This window comes from Panthera uncia (genome assembly GCF_023721935.1).
Source record: "Panthera uncia isolate 11264 chromosome A3 unlocalized genomic scaffold, Puncia_PCG_1.0 HiC_scaffold_12, whole genome shotgun sequence".
NCBI lineage: Eukaryota > Metazoa > Chordata > Mammalia > Carnivora > Felidae > Panthera > Panthera uncia.
This window is the reverse complement of record NW_026057579.1, coordinates 19165637-19184769: the sequence shown is the minus strand read 5'-3', so window position 1 is coordinate 19184769 and position 19133 is coordinate 19165637. Positions and strand designations below refer to the sequence as shown.

Sequence of the window (19133 nt, the reverse complement as noted above, 5' to 3'; positions counted from 1 at the left end):
GTGTCTCTGCCTGCCAACGGGACTGGTTTGCGCAGCCAGGGACTGTCCTGACGGGGCCCGAACAGCATAGCCATCTGTAGCGAAACAGCCAAATACTGTGCTGTCTGTGGAACACAGGGACACGTTTCACAGATGAAAGGACACACTTGCTTTTTCTAAAGCCAGCAGGTGGCACACAGAGATCCAGGGTGCTGCAGACAAAGCCATCCTTGGGCTGGTGTGGGAAGCAACAGGCAGCCTACCGGCCCTTCCTCTCGCACCTGCCAGCAGGGACACTGCGATCCCTTGCCCCCCTCCCGATTCTGTGCACAACAGGCTACAGAGTGGACAACGCGGACCTCCTGCCGGAGCCAGCCCAACTGAGGGGTGATGCGGGCACCGGGGCTGCTGCCCCTGGTCACTCCTTTCCCTCCTAACCCAGGTGTGGATGTGCGTCCTGCCTGGGCCCCGATGCTCACTTTGCTCTTTAATCTGGTGGGGTTCTCTCAGCTCCTGTCCCACCCCCAATCTCACCCCCTCTCTGGGAGGAAGGGCCGTGTCTGGTGAGCAGGGCTCTGGCCTCTGGCCAAAGGCCACCAGAGATGCCCCGGCCCCAGGGCTGGGAAGCAAAGGTGGGTGGCACAGGTAACCCTGGCCTTACTTTTTCTACTTAAACCTTCAGGGGCTGCCCACCGTCCTCAGGGTGAAGGCAGCCTTGCCTCCTTGCTTCCGCAGGCCTCTCCCACCTCAGCTTCTGCACTCGGTCTGGGCTCCAGCCTCATGGGTCCTCGGTCTCTCCCCTGTTCCATGTTCTAGTTCCTTCCTCCCCCAGCCATGAGCATCCTGTCTCCTGCTCCTGCTTTGCCCTCACCTCCTCGCCTTGCTCCCTCCTGCTGGTCCCTCGGGTTTCAGCCAAGGGGCTACCTCTTCCAGGAAGCCTTCCTGGACCATCCTGCCCCAGCCTGGATTGGGGCACTGCTTCTGTGGCTCAAGTGTTGTACTTGTCCCCATCTTCATCATATCACACACCTGTCCTACTTGTCTGCTCCCTGGTTCTTGTGTCCCACTGGATGTGGGCTTCTCAAGGGCAGGGCCTGGGTCATGCTCAGCCCCCGGCCTTGGCACACAGACCACAGTAAATGGTTGCTGGATGCACGAGAAAGGAGGAGGATAAGAAGAGAATTGACAGGGGAAGCCAGTGGGGCTCACAGGATCCCCCTGAGCTCGGAGATGGGGTCCTTACTTCCACCTCCCCAGGACACCCCCGCAGGCAGAGGACCCTGCACCCCGCCAGGCACATCCACATTGGCAAGTGCAGCGAGGGACACACAGATGCAGACATGGAAACACAGGGCACCCTGATTTTCAGGAAATCACAACGGCCAGCCGGGCCGGGAGCAGATAGCTGCCCATGAAAAGCCTCATCACCCCAACCCTCCTAGGACTTCTTTTCCCACCCATCTTCCCTGCCCTGCCTCATCCCCATCAGCGCAGAGCTGGGGACCCTCTCAGACCAGGGGTTCCCTACCTCGGAAAGTCACTTTGGCGATCCGGTCGCCCCTGCCCCGAAGCTCCGAAACCGTCTTGAGGTGGACAAACAGGGCCATGCTGGTGTGTAGAGCCTGGGCGCTGCCAGGCGGGAGCAGCTGGAGAAGAAGAGAGCCTGGTGCAGCTCGGCTCACACGCCTCCCTCCCTCCCTCGCCGCCTCCTCCTGCGCCCCCTCTGATGCTGCCCACAGAGACCAAGGCAACCGAGACAGCGAGCTGCTCCTTCCAGCGATCACAGAGACTCACAGCCCTGCCAGCCCCCGCCCCTCCAAGTTGTCAGCCCAGCGTGTGAGTGTGTGTGTGTGTGTGTGTGTGTGTTGTGCACCCTGCGTGCAGCCTGGGAGCGCAGGCTCAGAGTCAGAATTCATTATTCAGCAGCCGCCTGCTCCCAGATAAAGCCCTGCCCAGCTTCAGATGTCTTTTCCCAGCTCCTGGAGCAGAGGCTCCTGCCCGCCTCTCAGCAGGGCTCTGCTGCGCCCTGCTAGGCAAGCTCTGGCCCCAGGAGTGGGCAGATGGGCACGGATGGGCGTGTGTGTGGAAGGCGGGGGGCGGGGGCCAGGGGCGCGTACCCCTGCGGGGGAGAAGGAGCTCCACCGTCTGCGTGCACAGGAAGCTGGGCTGGCGCACTGGTGTTTGGTGGTGATTCAGTCCCCCCAGTCAAGTTGGCCACCAGGGCTGCGGGCGTCCGTGAGGCTCAGGGAGCCTGGATGGGCCAGGCCTCACTGGGTCCCACTGTGCCGTCTAGAAATCCCAACTCAGGGTCCCCCAGCTGGAAAGTCAGCATCTATCAGACAACGTTAAGGCTGTGCCCGGTGGCTGCTGTCAGAAAAGAGAGTCCTAAGAGAAAAAGGGAACGTTCTGCCTCCACCTGCTCTCACAGAGATTGTACCCCCAAGAGGCAGGGTCCTGGCCTCCTGCTTTGGGACCCCCGGATCTGGGAAGATGGCGTGCTCGGAAGCCAGGCTGAGCGTGACCGGAGATGCCCAGCTATGAAAGCCTCAGAGGCTTATGTTCCACGAAGGGCGATGCTTAAGGTCCAGGACACTAACCCAGCCCCATCCTGGGGCCTGGGGATGGAGAAGGCCGGGCCGGTGAGCCTCACTGGAGCAGAACCGTTAGGACTTGTAGCCCATTAGCTGCTGGGGTTGGGGGGGGGAGGGCAGTGGGGAAGGGATATCTGGCAGAATTTCCAAGGACCAAAAAGAACTGCCCTCTCTTCCAGCAACATACCCCGGGAGGTGCTTATAGAGAAAGGGACCCTGGGGACCAGGATCCCCGAACCTGGGGCCTTTGCAGGACCATCTGCACCCTTGACCTTGCTGCTTGCTCTGTAAGGTATGCCCCCACCCCACCGCTGCCTTCTGGCGGGGACTCAGCCCAACTGGTTCCCATTCCTGAAAGTCTCTGTCCCCACCCCCACCCAGGCTGGGGTGCTGCCCCTGCCCCTCTCCTCTCACTGCTTCATCCTCACCGTGGGGACACCCTGGTGTCCTACATCTTTGCAACCCCAGAGCCTCGCACAGAGTCCTGTGTATAGTTAGATGCCCAGTGCAGGTGGACAGGATGGGGGCGAGCTTGGCGACCTGGAGGGAACAGAGTCTGAAGGTTCAAAAAGGAAATACTAAATTTTTCACAGCATGCTAATCAGAGGTTACTCTGTGGGAATTCTACAGTCCAGTGGCCCGCAGCATGTCACAAGAGCCTCCTTCTAGATGTTTCCTTGCCACATTGCCTCCTTTTTCTTTTTAAATTTATCTTCTATTTTCTTTTCTCCCTTTGCTTCTCCAATTCCTGTTCTTCTCTCTCACTTTTACTTAACCATGTTGAAGCAAAGAGTATTTTAGCATACTGTATTTGTTCAATACGCATGAATGTCCCAAAACATTTTTAAACCAGGCAAGTTTAATGTCTCTTTTAAAAAAAAAATTAACTAGCATGTTCTATAAATAAGGTTATTAGGTGACCTTTGTTCATAAGGCTTGGTGGCACTTGAGAGGAAAAAAAAAAAAACCCCTCCATCTCCTCCTTAGGCCCTTGGGTGGTTCTCTCCTGTAGGGGGTGAATTTCATGAGGTCTGTGTACCTTTAGAGAAAAGCCCATGAACTCGCCCTAAACAAGGCATTGAGCTCAGCCCAACCTCAGTTTCTATATCGATAAAAGGGTAGTAATTCCATTCTGCCAACACATGGCATCCCTTTGGCGGACCCAGCTGACCTTCTGAAACCTAAGCCAGATCTTACTTTTTAAATTTCCTCTCTCCTGACCATTATCCATTTCTGGAACTCTTAGTATAAAATTTATTCAACAAGCATACACTAACTCCTTCCAGTAACAGGTGCTGGGGATTCCAAGGCGAATGTGATCCAGTTTCCAGCCTTAAGCAGAAGAGACAGACTGGAACACAGGCAACACAAGAGTGCCAGGTTCATGGGCACAGTCGGCTGGCAAATTATAATGGGGGACACAGTGGGCACTCGACCTGGGCCAGGGGAACACCTTCCTAGAGTATAGCACACCTGACCTGAGGGTTGTTGTTGTAGTTTTGTTTTTTTTTATAACTTTCTCATTATTGCTCATATTCTGCAGGGGGGATTTAGACATACACAGATCTGACCGCAGTTTGACGGGCGGGCACAGAATTCCACCTGGTTACGAGCACTCACTCCCCTTCAGTTCCTTTTCCTCCCCAGGCCACCGTTTTCCTGCTTCTTGCACTTCTTGGAAGGCCTGTGCACCCCCTCTCCCCCAACTCCATTGTCATCTGCCAGAGAAAGCCATTTGAGAATTCCGCTTGCAAAAGCATCCTGCGAGCTCATTAGTGTCTGTGGTCTTCATCAACTGCCGTTTACAGAATCAAGCTGTGAAGAAAACACTTCTCGTAGACAGGATTGGATGGAACCGTGAAGGCCAAGGGTAAGCCGCAGAGGGTTCTTGCTGATATGAGGGCTGCTGCACGGGGAGCTGGGGAGGCAGGTCTGGCCCCAAGTCGCAGAGCATGTCGCCTTGGAGGCCGTCACCACTCTCATGCCCCAGTTACAGACTCCGGCCGGGAGGAGGATCGCTGGAGAAACCGGACCTGGGGGCACCAGCTACAGGAGGGGGGCACTGTTACGAGAAGGCCTCACCGGGGCCTTTGGCAAGTTTGCTCTGTGGCACAATTACCCCAACTGAACTTGGGTCCCGGGACAGGTGGGAATCACACCCCCAGACCTTTCCACCATTTGCTTTTTGCCCCTTACTTGTAAACCACTCGTGTAGAGTAGTTTGAGGGACAAGACGAGGTGAGAGGGAAGTGCCCAGGGAGAGATGAGAGATTAATGAAGACAACTCCCCTTGAGGAACGGGGGGGGGGGGGGGGGGCGGGGGGGGGTGTCGCTGGCTCCTGGGCTCCCTGCAGCCCCTCGGACTCCTGGAGCACAGCCACGGTGGGGCTGCTGCTTTCTGCTCTGTCTCCAAAGCGAGGACGCTCCAGGCCGGGTCAGCAAGTCTTGCAGGGGGCAGAAGGGCACTTGGGGCGCATGGGATCCGGGCCTGTCCGCAGAGTTTCCACCCCATCCCGCGTCTGAGCGGCACCACACCCCTGCTGGCGGTGAAGCGCAGAGATGAGCCCATTCCCAGACGTGAAAGCTGAGCTTGGAGGCCCACGGGAGAGCGCGCAGCGAGAGCAAGTAGGGGGCTGGCCCCGGAACAATGCAGCGGGCGGTGGCTTGGCCCAGGTCACGGTCACGTTGCCAGGCACGCGGTTGCCAGGGGACCCCGGGCTGTTTACCGTCGTCGGGCAGGGAGGGGCAGGCGCCGGGCTCGCTGCGCACTCGAGGCACCCACCATGGCCTCCCGCAGCACGGGCACCCTACTGACCGAGTTCAATGCCACCTACGTGCCCCCCGGCCTCATGCCCGGGTAAGGCCGTCGCGCCCCCCCCCACCCCGCCCCTGCCTGAACCATTCTGTCGGAGCGCCACCCCCCACCCCGCAAAACCCTCCTCTCGCTAGAAACTGGAAACTCCGCACTTGCGTTTTTGGGGTTTCAAAGAATCAGGACTCCAGTTGTTCACCTGGCTGGGTGACCTTCCTGGGAGGGGTTGAGTGCCCCGAGCAGGCGGCGGCTGGGCGCGGACAGGGGCTCTCTCCGCGTCCCTCTTCCTGGGAAGTGAGTTCCCAGCGAGTGCAGAGCATGCCCAGCCTGGGACCCGGGGAAGGGGGAGGAGAGGGAGCCACCTCGTGAGCTGGGTTTGGAGACCCCTGGACAGGAGTGATAACGTGAGGAACCGGAGAAGCGGAGCTGGCCTTTCGCGCCCCAGCCCACCTAGGATTCAGGCAACAGTAGTGTTTGTCGGATGAAGGCGAGAAGAAGATGGGTGGGCCCTGGGTGGGCTCCAAGAATCTGGCCAGGTAGTTATTGCTTCATTTGGACATTCCTTTGGTAAAGACATGTTGAGCGCTGGGGAGTTGCCAGGGGTTGTGAGAAGACAAGCAGGGGGCCGCCCTGGATGGGTTCCCGTGGTGGTGTAGATACAGAAGGTTTAGTTCAAAGCCATCTTTGCAGCCTTGGAAAGTGGTGTTTACACCGCATTCTGGGTGTCCATCATGAAGTTTCATTCTACGCACAATTATATTTTTTTCTGATGCTCCCCACTGTCCCCAGTTGGAAATTTAACCCTCCCAAAATGTCCCCCTGCTCTACCGGGGGAAGTTGCATATTTCGGAAGCAATCCTAGGTTGCTCCTGTCGCCGCACTGCTTGTCTGCCGTTCCCTTGAGCACTTTGTCCTGTGATTGATCTAGAAATTGTGGTAATGAGTGAATCATAAAGAAGGCTCCAAGCATGAACTGGACTAGTTTGGATAGCCGAGCCTGTATCTGTGGCTTTCTCTGCATGGATCTTTCTGGGAGGCATATGCTCACCCTAAAGATCCCCATCAGTGAGGAATGAATGGACTTATCTTATGTTTCTAAATGCTACCTCATTGGTAATTCTGTTAACTTAATGAAAGAATCCAAGATTCCCCACCACACTTGGATAATTATTATTTTTGTGCCTTTTCGAACATTAATCACAGGATTTTAAGCAGAGCCAGTCTCCTCTGACGCTCCGATCATCCCCCTTACCAGTTTGATTCGTAGAGGCAGGGAGTATTCACAGTGGTAAAGACCTTGGAGATCATGTAGCCCAGCCCTCTTCTGTTCCAGATGTGGTCACTGAGGTCTGGGGCCGGGGGAGAGGGGGACGTGCATGAGCCCCAAGCTGGCGTTGGAAGAGCTGGCCTGGCACCGGGTCCCTGATGCCTTGTGGCGGCATTGGGAGCCCCCAGGTAATGAGCACCTACTACGTGCCAGGCACCGTGCTGGGCTCTTTACAAACATTCTGTAAAAACCCTTTGCAACATCCCAGATGAGAAATAAGCAGCTTGCCTCGGGTCGTTCAGCAAGCTACCCAGCCGTGTCTTTGTGACCTCAGCACCCAGGCTCTTCTGAATCCCTCCAATTGCCATCTATTATCATTAGTTAGATCCCTGCGGTGTTCAGGGACTGATTCTCGGTACCAAGGGGAACAGGATGCTGGTCTTCAGACTCGCTGGCCAGGGTGCCCTGTCTGGTCCCTTTCTGCTCTGGGCAGCACAGCCCTCAGGCACCTTGCCACTGTCTGGGCTGTGTGCCCCCCCTGCCGTGAGCGGGGGATTCTTGGGTCCGAGTCCCTGGGATTGTGAAGCTTTTTAAGGGATGAGATCAGCCTCAGTGGGGCTCTGTGCCTCTTGCTAGCAGGTCGGACCTCAGTGGTATCCACCCCCGCCCCCACCCCCCCCACCCCCCGGTCTCCGCCTCCCACCACACCTCACCAGGCTTAGTCCAAGCATGTGACCTGCCACCATGCATTCACTCACGGCCAGGCTACTACTGCCTCCGATGCCCCCCGCTCCACCAGGAGCTTTCACCAGCAGCCAGGACTTTCACCAGCAACCCCCCCTCCCCCGCCCCCGGCTTCCCTGCACTTGCCTGGAGTGGCAGCTGTGCCCGTATCTGCCGCGGAGCTGGCCTGGGCTCCGGGACCCTAAAGTCAGTGCCTTCCACTATCAGGAGGGTGGCCGTTACCTCCAGGACGGCGGTCCCACAAAGGCGGCTGTATCCACTTCCCCAGGATCCCCGTACGATAGATCTGCTGGTAAGTGTTTGACAACCAGCTCTCTGGAGACAGGGTGGGTCGTGATCTGTAGCACTCATCTACTATCTGCGGCATCAACACCCCCACCACGGCTGACTTCAAGCCGCCAAAATGGTGTCACAACTGCAGAGCCGGGGCGGGACGCAAAACAGCACACACAGTCATTCCGCCCTCCAGACACAACAGGCACAGCTAACCCCAAGAACACAGACGGCCGCGAAACACGGCGATGCGATTAGGTGGTGATGAGCATTGGTGTTTAGTGCCTTTGCTGTCAACGTGATTTCTTTCACCGTGACTTTATATAATTTCTTGTATTTTTGTATAATTTCGCTTTTAAGCCGGGCTTGTTTAACCACAGCCCGGAAAAAAAATCCTCGAAATTTAGTCATCAGCTCTCGTCAGCCAGTATGAGTCAAGACAGGCCACCTCTAGCACACCACCGCCTCCTGCCAGCTGCTTCAGGCCTGAGACCTCACCTTCCGGGTGGGAGAGGGGAACCCCTTCCATTTCAGCCCCAGCCCTGCCACTGGAGGTGCGGCCCCGGACAGGCAGGTGCATCCCGGGCTACCAAACAAAGGCCACCTGCCAAAGGGACATAGGAGACCCCGCGTGCCCAGATAGGTCACTGAAGCCTCTCACGCAACCCTAAGGAACTGGGGAGCCTTTCTGAGAACAGGGGGTCAGGTGCTCCTGGAGACCGAGGCTTCATAACAGGGCCCCTCCTTCTTTCCAGAAGAATCATCAGCCCTTAAAAATGTGCCTCCGTTTGTCAGTTCATTTCAACAAATATTTGGAGAGCAGCTACTGAGTGCCAGGACTGACAGGGACGCAGATAGAACTCCTTGCTCTCTCCCCCCACGGAGTTTATATTCCAGAAAGGAAGACTACACTAAAGGCCCAGGTAATTGCACACAGCGAGAATGTGAGGTGGGACATAAAGAGGGTCACAAAGGGCACAGACGGTTCAATAGAGAGGACAGGCAAGTCTGTGGGTGGCTCCTTGGAAAAAAGGTATTGGATATGGCCCTTGAGGCTGAGGTCACAAGGTCCGGAGAGGAGGAGAGAAGCCTCTTGGGGATGGAGGGGATGGCCTGAGGGAAGGCAGGGGTGGAGGTGCTGGCCGGTTCTGCCTCCAAAGCCGCAGATGGCCTACTGAGCCGGAGTAGGAAGGACACGGATGTGGTTTAGAAGCTGGGAAGGCCCCCCTCCAGGAGGCCCGGTTAGGCCGGGCCTGGAGTGCCTGGCTGGTTCCTTCCTCATTTCATAGACAATGGGGAGCCCTTGAAAGTTTTTGCCCAGGGGAAGGATCTGAAGGAACTGCACTCAGCAGGAAGTGTCGAGGAGAGGAGAGCGCCAGCGGAATGAGGATGTGCTGAATAGTTGCAAGTTAATTAGTTAATAAGGCTGCTCATGGGATCTCTGATGGCTCCTGGTAATTCATTTTAATGTCAGCTATGGGGCCATTTTGCTCCCTGTACACTCTCTGTACACGCAGGGATACACACACACACACACACATGCACGCACACATGCGCGTGCGCACCCACGGTGGCTGCTGGGACCCAGCTGAGCACTGTCTCCCAGCTTGTGTGCAGGTGGGTGAGGAGCCGGGCAGCAGATGAGGGTGTCCAGAAGGAGGTGTGGCAGTGCCACGGGGACTGTTGGATGCCCTGTTACAAAACCTGTCACTCATTCCCCTCTGTTTTCTCCGCCTTAGCCAGCCCCACGGCCAACAAAAACAGGCCTTTGGAAAGCTTTACCATAGGACCACACAGGGGCTTGCTCAAGGCACACAAACGCAAGTGCATCCAGGGGACACAGACCTGGCTAGCCAAGGCATGCCCTCTGAGCGCTAAAGAAATGTGACCGTGTGCACCTCTGTGCACACACCCGTGCCCCTCCGTGAGCGGCAGGTTCTGAATAGGATCCCCACTGGAAGCAGAACCTTAGGAGGATTGCGGAGGAGAGGGCTTCTATTGTACTGGGATGCAAATATCTTGGCATTCAGAGAAGGTGGAAAAGCGGGGAGCAGAGGAGGAGTATAGCAGAGAGCCTGGGGGTGGTGAAGACAAGAATCCCAGGAACACGTCACATGTCTATGGCTCCTTTCTTCCAAGTACGAACGCGAAGGCCCCTGTGGGTGGGACACTGCGTGTGCTTTGCAGATCAGAGCCAAGCCCCTTTAAAACAGTGTTCGGGGACGTGGTGGCCCCCGGGTTTCTGGACTTCTGCCTCCTCCAGCAGACATTTATTGAGCACTTGTCCTGGGTTAGGTGCCGCGTAGGTGCCGAGGATAAAGAGGGCACAGATTAGCAGAGGAGATGGACGAGTGTGCACCTGACTGTGCACGAAGGATGTGACACACAGTCTAGGTAGAGGGTGTGTGGTTAGGGAAGGTGCCAGAGAGCCCTGGTGCTGGGAGTGGGTAGGGAACTCCCCCACCCCCCACCCCCCGGGACACGGCATCCCAGGTAGAGGAAATGTGTGCAAAGCCTCAGAGGTGCGGACAGCATGTGAGGCCCGGAGATGTGATGCTTCCGGGGCCTTGGGCGCTTGTGGGGAGTGAGAAGGGAGAGGTGACCACGGTGGTGTGACACGTGTTTGAGAAAGATCACTCCGGCAGCAGCGTGGACAACAGGCTAGAGGGGTGAGACTTCAGTCTGGGAACCTGGCTCGGAGATTCAAGACCACCCCGGTGAGCGAAGAGGGAGGCTGGCTGCTATGGGGAACATCACTTGGGGACTTGGGGAGAGAGGAGGGGTGCAGGGGGGGATGGAGAAGGGAGGATGGGGTGAGTCCTGGTTTCTGGCTTAGGTCATGATCTCACGGTTCGTGGGTTCAAGCCCCGCATCGGGCTCTGTGCTGACAGCTCAAAGCCTGGAGCCTGCTTCGGATTCTACGTCTCCCTCTCTCTCTCTGCCCCTCCCCCACGCACGCTCTGTTTCTCTCTCTCAAAAATAAATTTAAAAACGTTAAGAAAAGAAAAGAAACATAGAGACACAGATCCGGGCATCTCTGGTGTATGGGAGGTGTTAGAAGTCTAACATAAACGAGCTCTCCCAGAGGGAGAGGGTCCCTCAGAAGAGAAGGGGACTCTGGGGCACCTAGAAGCACCTAGTAGATGAGCAGAGGAAGAGAGCCAGCTCCCAGGCGATTCCCCTCCACACTGACCCCTCTTCAAAGCCTGACCACAAAGGAAGCCCTTGGTGGAGTTCCCCAATACCTCCCCACCCCGGGAACGGGCCTCCCTCCCTGCATTTAATAGCATCAGCCCCTCCACCTCCAGCACAGCTCGTGCACCCACCGTGTAACTCAGTAAATAATGGAATGAGGGGGTAGGCTGCAGGAAGAAAGGCTGAGCTGTGGACCTCTGCGCCCCCAGTACGCAGGGCACAGTAGCTTCCCAGTAAAGTAACTCCCAACACTATCCCACTGTCTTAAAAAAAAAAAAAAAATGCACGTACAAAGCGTCAAGAAACAAACCAGCCCAAATCCAAACGCCTGGAATTAACCGGGGTTAGCATTTGAGGGGACGGCATTCCAAGTTTCTCTTTGCGCGTCTACTCAGCTAAAAGACTAGAGGCCGGCTGGCCGGCCGGCCGGAAAGATAGACAAAGCAATGCTAGAAACATATGATCGTGCCATATTTGCTGCTTTAAAATGAAAATCATGAAATGTAATCTTACTAGAACTCAACTGAGGAGAAAGATACGGACATAAAATGGGAAGAATGGCCGGACTTTAGACAAATGCTAATTCAGCTCAAGAGAGATTAATTCGTAAAAGATCCCTCTAAAGTAGGGAGAGGGAGAGGGAATAAAAACCATCCAGGGGCGAGAGTCACTGCGTTGCATGTTTTTCAACGGCGTGTTTTAATTTTAGGTGCCGCGGGTTGACTCTGCCTTACAAATTCCTAGCAAGTCGATGCCCCTCCACCCACCCCACCCCCCAATTTTTGTGGCGGAAATTATTTTTCCCTCTGACAGGTTTCATAACATTTACATTCTGTTCTGCAAGCAGCCTTCACCTGGCTGATATTTCTAGTTCCGTACTTAAATAGACTTGAAGCTAACCAGTCATTTTAACAATTTCTACATTTCTGGGTATTCCTTTCTTTTGACTCCTCTCTTCCTTGGCAGGATTTTGTCCCTGCACACTGCTTGCAAGAGCCTATGGGTTTTGCTTTATTTCCTGAGCCCTTTCATGCCGGGAAAGGCCCGGGCACCGCCTTTACGGCTAATGACCGCGTGGACGGTTTGATATTCTCGGGTCACGCTCTTGTCCCTACAGACTGTTGCGGGCCACCTTTCTTTAGTTTTCGTTCTGTTGCTTTCTTGTCTTTTTGTTGGGGGTTGACAGCACCTGATGGCCCCCACCTCTCTCCTCCTTCATCCTGAACCCCCTGAGGAATAAGATGACCTAAGAGGGAAAGCTGAGAGCCCCGGAAAGAGGAGGCGGGGCTGGCTTGGGACAGGCTTTCCTCCTGAAGGGCAGCGTGTGGCCACCCAAAACAGGGCACAGGGGAGTCACGTGGGCTTGCTTGCTTCCAAGGAAAAGGGGGAGGGCGGGGTGGTCTCCAACAAGCCTCATTTCCCTCTTCAACCCACCAGTCCCATGTCCTTCCACCCCCAGGTGGCAAAGCAAGTAGGGGGACAGAGGCTCGGGGAAGGAAGAAGCGGCTCCCTACTTGCTTATCTGTGACCCCCCGGCTGTGGAGCCTGTATGTTTATTAGGTTTCATACACAGCACGGAGAACCCCCAGGAGCTCCGTTTGGCCTGCTCGCGTGCTGTTTCTTGCAAATGAGTCTCTGCCTCAGTGCAGGTGCCGCAGGGAGAGGGTGAGCCGAGGATGTTGGAGGTGGTGATTGGATGGTCTCGTGTTACCTTAATGAAAAAAATACAGGCTCACGTTTAAGGGGTGGGTCAGCGGTGGGGCTGAGGGAGGTCGAGGAAAGAATGGGGGAGGAGGAAACAAAGGCAGAAGGCACAGTGTTCCTTCCACAGAGAAATTCGGGAATAAAGGAAGAGGAAGGGGGACACGTGAGGCCGCAGGGTCCGCCGGAGGATGTCGCAGCCTGGGACAAATGCACAGAAACGTGCGTCTCGGTAGGCAGAGGAGGAGAAGCCAAGAGAGGAGAGATTACGGATGGCAAGGAGGGAGGGCAGAGGCCCAGAGAAACCGGGAGGGGCCGACTGGACGCGTGAGGCCTTGGGAGGGGCAAGAGGGGGGGCTCCAGACCCAGGAGGGGCTAAACCATGGCAGAGAGGAGGACTCTGTCCTAGAAGTGGCCAAGGTGACCTTGCAGGCATCACCAGCCCCAGCATCTTTCCAGGACAGAAGGGCAGAGGCAGGAGGGAGAAGGCTGGGATCCCCGGGGTCGTGGTCTCAAGGGCAGGAGGGGCGAGGCCGGACAAAGGCCTGCGTGTGGTGGACGGCTTCTCCCCTCACTCCCCGCTTGGGCCCGGGAACCTCAAATGCTGCGAGGCTCTGGAAGGGACACGTTGTGGAGGGGCGGTAGGGCCAGGGGCCCGGGAAGGGCTCTTCTTCTGTTTCGCCTGCTGTGGGGAGCGATCTGAAGCCCCGTCGGTAATCACCGTGCTTGGCTTTCTCGCCTTCCACCTGAAGACGAGGAGGAGGAAACCATGCAATGCCATCTGACTCTACTGGGGAGGAGGCCAAGGGGGCCCTGAGCAGCCAGCACAGGTGATCCTGAAGCGCTGACCCCAGAGGCCACCGTGCCCTTTGGCCTGGTGAGAGGGGGACGCCCGCGATGTCGCAGTGGCCCTCAGGCTCCCCGCACCCCCTGGGGCTTCCCTGGTAAGGGAACTCGGCTGAGAGAAGGGGACGCGTCAAGCACCACAGTAGGGAGGCCTCAGGACAGGTGCCGGGGTCCCTGCAGCCTGGTCTTCCGGCGTTTGTGTGAGTAGGTCCGGCCGCAAACGTCGCTGGTGCCCTAGGCGCGTACCCACTCATCTTTTTGTTTGTTTCCTCGACATTTCCGACTCAGACTGTGTGCCAGACCTGGTACGGAAAACTGGGATCTGAAGGTGAGGAAGACATGACCCAGCTGTGCCCGAGAGGCTCCCAGTAGTCTAGTGATGGAGACAAAGACATGAAAACAGACACGAGCATTGGGAGCAGGCACGGCTCGCGGTGCAGCAGGGGGAGCAGGACCGCCTAGACCTAGAAGAGGCGGCAAGGAAAGGATCTTCAAAGTGACAGGGCAGGTCTTTAGTCCTGGGGGGCAAGCATCCGGGGCCGGGGGCCCAGGGCAGAAACCCAGGGGAGAAATGCAGGCGGGCGGTGGGAGAAAGAACATGCAAATGGTTCTTTACAACCGGGAGCAGGGAGGCCAGTGAGGCTGGAGAGGGGGACATAGTCGGCTCGCGGACAGCCTTGAATGCCACGCTGAGGGCCTGACTTCAGAAAGGTCGCTCTGGTGGAGGTAGGGGGAAGGGGCGGGAGGTAAGAGTGCAGTTAGGAGGATGGGGGGCTCCCGTGCCCGCAGCCCAGCTAAGAGGCCGTGTGGCCCACGCCCAGGGCAGAGATGGAACCCTGGGCTTGAGGACTAATTGCACGTGACGGGTGAAGCTGACGGAGGCGGACGCCGAGTCTCTGACTTGGCCACCTGTGGAGTGCCCGTCACCAAGATGGGACTAGAGGTTGGAGGCGGGGGTGCGGGTAAAGCCCAGGACACCCGCAAGGGGTGCGTAGTGTGCGGCCGTGTGCAGGAGTCTGACGGGGCTTCCGGGCTGGAGATGTAGACCAGGGTCATCCACACAAGCGGGAAGGTTAAGGCCCTGGCATGGATACCATCACCCAGGGGACCGTGTGGGCGCAGGACGGGCCCCGGAGAAAGAGAGCAGAAGAGGCGCACCTTACGGGGGAAACTGAGAAGGAACGGTCAGAGAGGCGGGTGAAGCCAGCAGACGAGGAGAGAGCAGTGTTGTAAAATCCAGGAGCGGCGTTTCAAGACCGCTGTCCAATGCTGTGGGAGACCCCTGGCGCCCTTGTCAAGTGCCATTTCTTTTCTTTTCTTTTCTTTTGAGAGAGAGAGCGAGCAGGGGAGGGTCAGAGAGGGAGGGAGAGAGAGAGAATCCCAAGTAGGCCCTGCACTGTCGGTACAGAGCCCAACGTGGGGCTTGAACCCACGAACCGTGAGATCATGACCTGAGCTGAAACCAAGAGAGGAACGCTCAACTGACTGAGCCACCCAGGTGTCCCTGTCAAAAGCCATTTCATTGGCACCGTGGGGCCAGGGTGAGGTTTTAGGGGGTGAGAAGCCACTGACTGGAGAAGCATGACTCTCTGTCATTCGCACAAAGTCTGACGCTCATGCCCTTCCGCCGTCACGTGGCCAAAGCAAGTCTTTGGCTCTCTGTGGCAGTCTCACCCGACCAGGGCTCCTCAGCGTACTGTGTGTGCTTGTGTCCTCCGTGTCTCCAAGCGTCCCCACCCGCCGGTCCCCTGTCCCTGTCGCTGGCCTCCGTGGCTGCAGAGGGCGACGGGACCCCTCGCAGGCCGTCTGAGTGGTGCCTCGTGAGGTGGCTGAGCTGGAGCGAGGCTGCACGTGTGAGCCCAGGCCTTGGCCACCACAGATCTGATGTCACACGTCACTGCTGCGTCCCCACCAACCTCTTAGATCCTCCCTACCCCTGATGAGATAGTGGCAGGAGACCTCCCCATCTTCAGGCCAAACCCTGAGTATATGGAGAGTGATGTGCCCGCCGCCCTGCTGAGGGCTCAGGACGGGGCCCCGGTGCTCTGGCCCCTGCGGGAGCCCCTGGTCCAGAGGGGTGACCAGCCTCTGTCGGGAAGGAGAGGCCCAGAGTCTCCTTCGCTCGCCCTTCCCCGGAGCCCCGAGCTGGGCGGTGCACCCGAGGGAAGCCTCTCAAGGCCCAGAAGTGACCCACGGGGCCTGCCGCCACCCCCGCCCCCGGGCTTTATGGGCCTGTCTTGGAACGGGCCTCAGAACCGTGCACTGACCTGGCCCCCCCACCCCGTGGCCATCGCAGGTACCAAGGCCATGTTCCCGGCGTGGCCTCCTCCTTTGGCTCCCCCTACGGCACCGCCACCCTCAAGTATTTCCAGGACCACCGCAACGCAGCCCTGGAGAAGAGCCGTACTGTCTTCAGCAAAGGCGGCCACTTCCCCACCCTCTTCTCCTCAGACCCCAACCTCGTGCTGAGTAAGCGCTCCCACACCCGGGACCGCTGGCTGCACACCCCCAGCTACACCCGCTTCAACCTGGACAGTGGCCGCTCCGCCCAGCTCACCGGCTTCTACCAGGTGGGTTGACCTGGGCCCGGGTGCTGTCCCCCCAGCAACCCGGGCGGTGGGGGGAGGGGCTTGGAGTGATCCCCGTCACCCTCCAAGAGGGACTTTGTTTGCTTTCCCCGAGCCCCTGAGCCAGCAGGGAACCTAGTGAGTTTGGCTGGGGGCGTCGGGGACAGGGCCTAGACTGCTTCCCAGATGACCCCCCACCCCAGGGACTCCTGGGGCTCTTGCCCCAGCCCACCCCCAGGGAGGTGTTCTCACCCCCAGGGAGATGTTCCCACCCTCACCTCTGCCCCATGACCCCGTGGACCCTCGCTTACTTCCTACTAGAGTAAAACATCAAAGATCCACCTACAGGATGAACCCCGCCCCCCACCACTCACACACAGGGCCACTAAGCCCCCGACCCTGGTTCTAGCCCCAGGTCTAGTCTCGACTGTACCCGGGTCCTGGTGCCCACCTGACACCTCCTTGCTTAGCAGCCCCTCTGAAGCCGTACCCCAAGTCAACCTCAGCCCCAGACCGGAACCTAACTGCCTACACCCCGATGTCTTTGTCCTGCCCCTCGGGCTCTTACAGCCTCCCCTGGGCCTGGTGCAGACGTGTCCCGGTGGGTCACAGGCACCTGGGTACTCGCCCACCTCACTGGGGGCCAGGGCTCATTCTCTGCCGTGTCCCTAGAAACCCTGGTCTCTCCCTCACTTCTCTTGCAAACATGCCTCCAGCCCGATTTCAAAGACGCAGGTGCCCCCTGGTCCTCAGGGCAGAGAACTGTATGAGAAGGCAGGTCCTCAAGGAGAGGACCAGGTCAATGCTGTCAGACTCCAAGGGGCTGTGGGACCGTGTCAATGGGCGTTGGGGGGGGCTTTGCTTTCCCTCATGGCTCTCACGCATAGCACCCCCAGTCCAGGGGGGCGGGAAAGGGAGAAACAAACACACGGAGCTTACCTGTGCCACCTGCTGAGCCAGGATTCACACCCTTGACCTCCGCTGGTCGCTCGCCTCATTTACTCTCCGTAGCAAAGCTGGGGTGGGGCGAGCCATCATCGCCATTAGACAGATGGGAGCTGGTCTCAGAGAGGACACCCAGCTGGGGACTCCAACAGGGGCGTTAAGGGAGACGGCCCCACCCCCTGCCCAGGTATAGATAGCCAGGCAGGAACTGCGGGTGCCCCAGGTCACTCCTGCACACTGACAACCTGTCATCTCTTCTTTGGGTCGAGCCATAGATGGCGCAGCAGCATCGGAAGTACTATCTAGACAGGACGGGCATGGTGCCCCGGGTGCCCTACTTCGTGCTGCCTGTGAAGGAGTGGGAACGATACCCCCTCCCCACCGACCTGTGAGTGCCTGCCCTCCCTCCCTTCACGCATGCTACAAACACATGTCCATGGGGCACCTGCTTCCAGCCAGGCACACAGCCACTCACGCCGAGAAATGAGTGAAGACCTCACCCTAAGGAGCCTACGGTGCAGAGGGTGACAGTCACACAGCAAGAGGGTCAAGGTTAGGGCAGCCTCAGAGGGATGAGCAGAATGAGCAGAATCTGAAAGAGTGCTTTCCTGGCCAGATGCACGGGGAGTTTGGGAGCAAACCTGTCATCTTGGCTGGCCTGAACCTTGCAGGCTTCTCCCCCCTGCAGTGTCAGCCTTGCAGCTACACTCGTCCAAACGTGGGCACCGCTGCTTCTGAGTAGCAGGGAACTGCTGCCCTCTGGTGGACACAGAGGGCACTACAAGAGCGGGAAATTCGTCCCCCCAGTCCCCACCAGACTCGGAAAACGTTCTCCTTGGGACCTCAAAATATCTTTCAAAGTCCAACTGTCCATCTAACAAAATATGAAAGTTCCCCACTGCCTGGACCTCACTCCTTTTATCTGAGAGAGCTGCTTTCCCCAGGGAAGGCCAGCTCTGCCCTTTGAGATAATCCAGGCACATGGTTCCCTTGCTGTCCATCCTGTCACCAAGGCACGAGAATCGAAGTCTGTGCTTCCAAGGTGTTGTGTGGGGAAGGAGGGGTCAAGAGGTCAGTGGAAAGATCTTGGGTTTCCAACTACTTGCTGACCATCGCCATCATTTCTTATAACATTTGTTGCGTATCTGTTCCTCGTCCAGCATTATTTAAGTGCCTTATACGCATTACCTCATTTAGTCCTCAAAACAAAGCTAACAGGGATGGGAGGTACCGACACTGGTCCATTTTATCCATGTGCCCTTCCAGCGGGAGTTGAGCTGGAATCTTTCCCAGGTCTGTCTGACACCCACGTTCTCCCTCTTTACCGCTGCGCCATTGTGCAAATGCAAATTATTCTGATCTCGACTGCAGGGTGACTTACAAGACGTTTGAGCTGATGAGCAGCCAGCTCAGGATGGGCTAGAAAATTGGGCACACGGGGCTGTGGGTGGGCACAGCCTTTCTGGAACGCTGCATAACCCTGTCTCCATCCTCCCCCAGTCCTCCTCTGAGCCCAGAGAAGAAGTGGCACCTTTTAAGAGTATCTCCCGAGAACTTGAAGACCTACCAGAGGTTCCCCTCGGGGAAGAGGGTCACCCCCCACGAGCGGCAGAGGAGAGACTGCTACTTTGAGTTCAGAGCGTGATGCTGGAGAGCCTGGCCCTGACCAGGTCGGCCTTTCGGAATAAAATCTTTAGCTATGTCCAAACCCGTGGTCTTCGCCTCTGACCTCCAGGAACATTTGGCCATAGCGGGACAGTGCCCAAGGGTCCCACCCAACACCGAGTCTTAAGGGTTGTCAAAAGCTCAGTGCAGGGGTTCAAGCCAGTAGGAAGCAGCGTCCACTGACCCACTGGGCCCACCCAGCCCTCCTCTGAGGTGGGGGCAGGTAGAACCAAGGACTATAGGGCTCCCGAGTCTTGGTGGCAGGGTCACTCAGGTCCAGAGATACGCCCCATCGGCTCCCACTCGTGTAACAGAGGAAGCCCCGTTATTGTACATCTGAGAATGAAAGTGAAGTGACCCCAGAACAATTGCACAGGGGGTCCGATGCAGAAGAATTCCAGTCTGAGCCCTGACCTGGCATCATCTAATCCACCCGATAACTTGAGAGGGAAGTAGCAGTAGCCTCACTTTACTGATGAAGACACTGAGGCTCAGAGAGGCTGAGAAAGTTGCCCAAGCTCACACAGCTTAGAAGTGGCCCAGTTTTT

At 57.4% G+C, this 19133-nt stretch overlaps 2 protein-coding genes across 9 annotated transcripts in view; one reads left to right on the top strand and one right to left on the bottom strand.

Annotated features, from left to right (window-relative positions):
* Positions 1-1693, bottom strand: part of OTOF (otoferlin) — a 92415-nt gene extending 90722 nt beyond the window's left edge. For all 4 annotated transcript variants that reach the window (XM_049652444.1, XM_049652443.1, XM_049652442.1 and 1 more), the window contains exon 1: positions 1508-1693. In XM_049652444.1, the coding sequence (XP_049508401.1) occupies positions 1508-1586 (79 nt within the window). In that variant the 5' untranslated portion in view covers positions 1587-1693. The remainder of the gene's footprint in view (positions 1-1507) is intronic.
* A 3590-nt stretch (positions 1694-5283) lies between these two features.
* FAM166C (family with sequence similarity 166 member C) lies at positions 5284-18628 on the top strand. Of its 5 annotated transcripts, XM_049652437.1 has the most exons (8): positions 5339-5427; positions 7601-7685; positions 8422-8589; positions 12693-12794; positions 13315-13392; positions 15705-15978; positions 17196-17308; positions 18421-18628. In XM_049652437.1, exons 4-8 carry the CDS (start codon positions 12754-12756, stop codon positions 18563-18565), a joined length of 651 nt encoding a protein of 216 aa, XP_049508394.1. In that variant the 5' UTR covers positions 5339-5427; positions 7601-7685; positions 8422-8589; positions 12693-12753; the 3' UTR covers positions 18566-18628. The 5 variants fall into 5 exon arrangements, with proteins under 5 accessions (XP_049508397.1, XP_049508394.1, XP_049508398.1 ...); XM_049652441.1 differs by lacking the exon at positions 17196-17308; XM_049652438.1 differs by lacking the exon at positions 7601-7685 and having other exon boundaries at positions 5347-5427.
* Positions 18629-19133: the final 505 nt, after the last annotated feature.

Coding starts and splice junctions, on each gene's coding strand:
- FAM166C (XM_049652439.1), top strand. CDS start 12,754: ATGTCGCAGCCTGGGACAAATGCACAGAAACGTGCGTCTCG. Junction 12,795..13,314: donor GCACAGAAACGTGCGTCTCG/GTAGGCAGAGGA, acceptor TTCCACCTGAAG/ACGAGGAGGAGGAAACCATG. Junction 17,309..18,420: donor TACCCCCTCCCCACCGACCT/GTGAGTGCCTGC, acceptor ATCCTCCCCCAG/TCCTCCTCTGAGCCCAGAGA.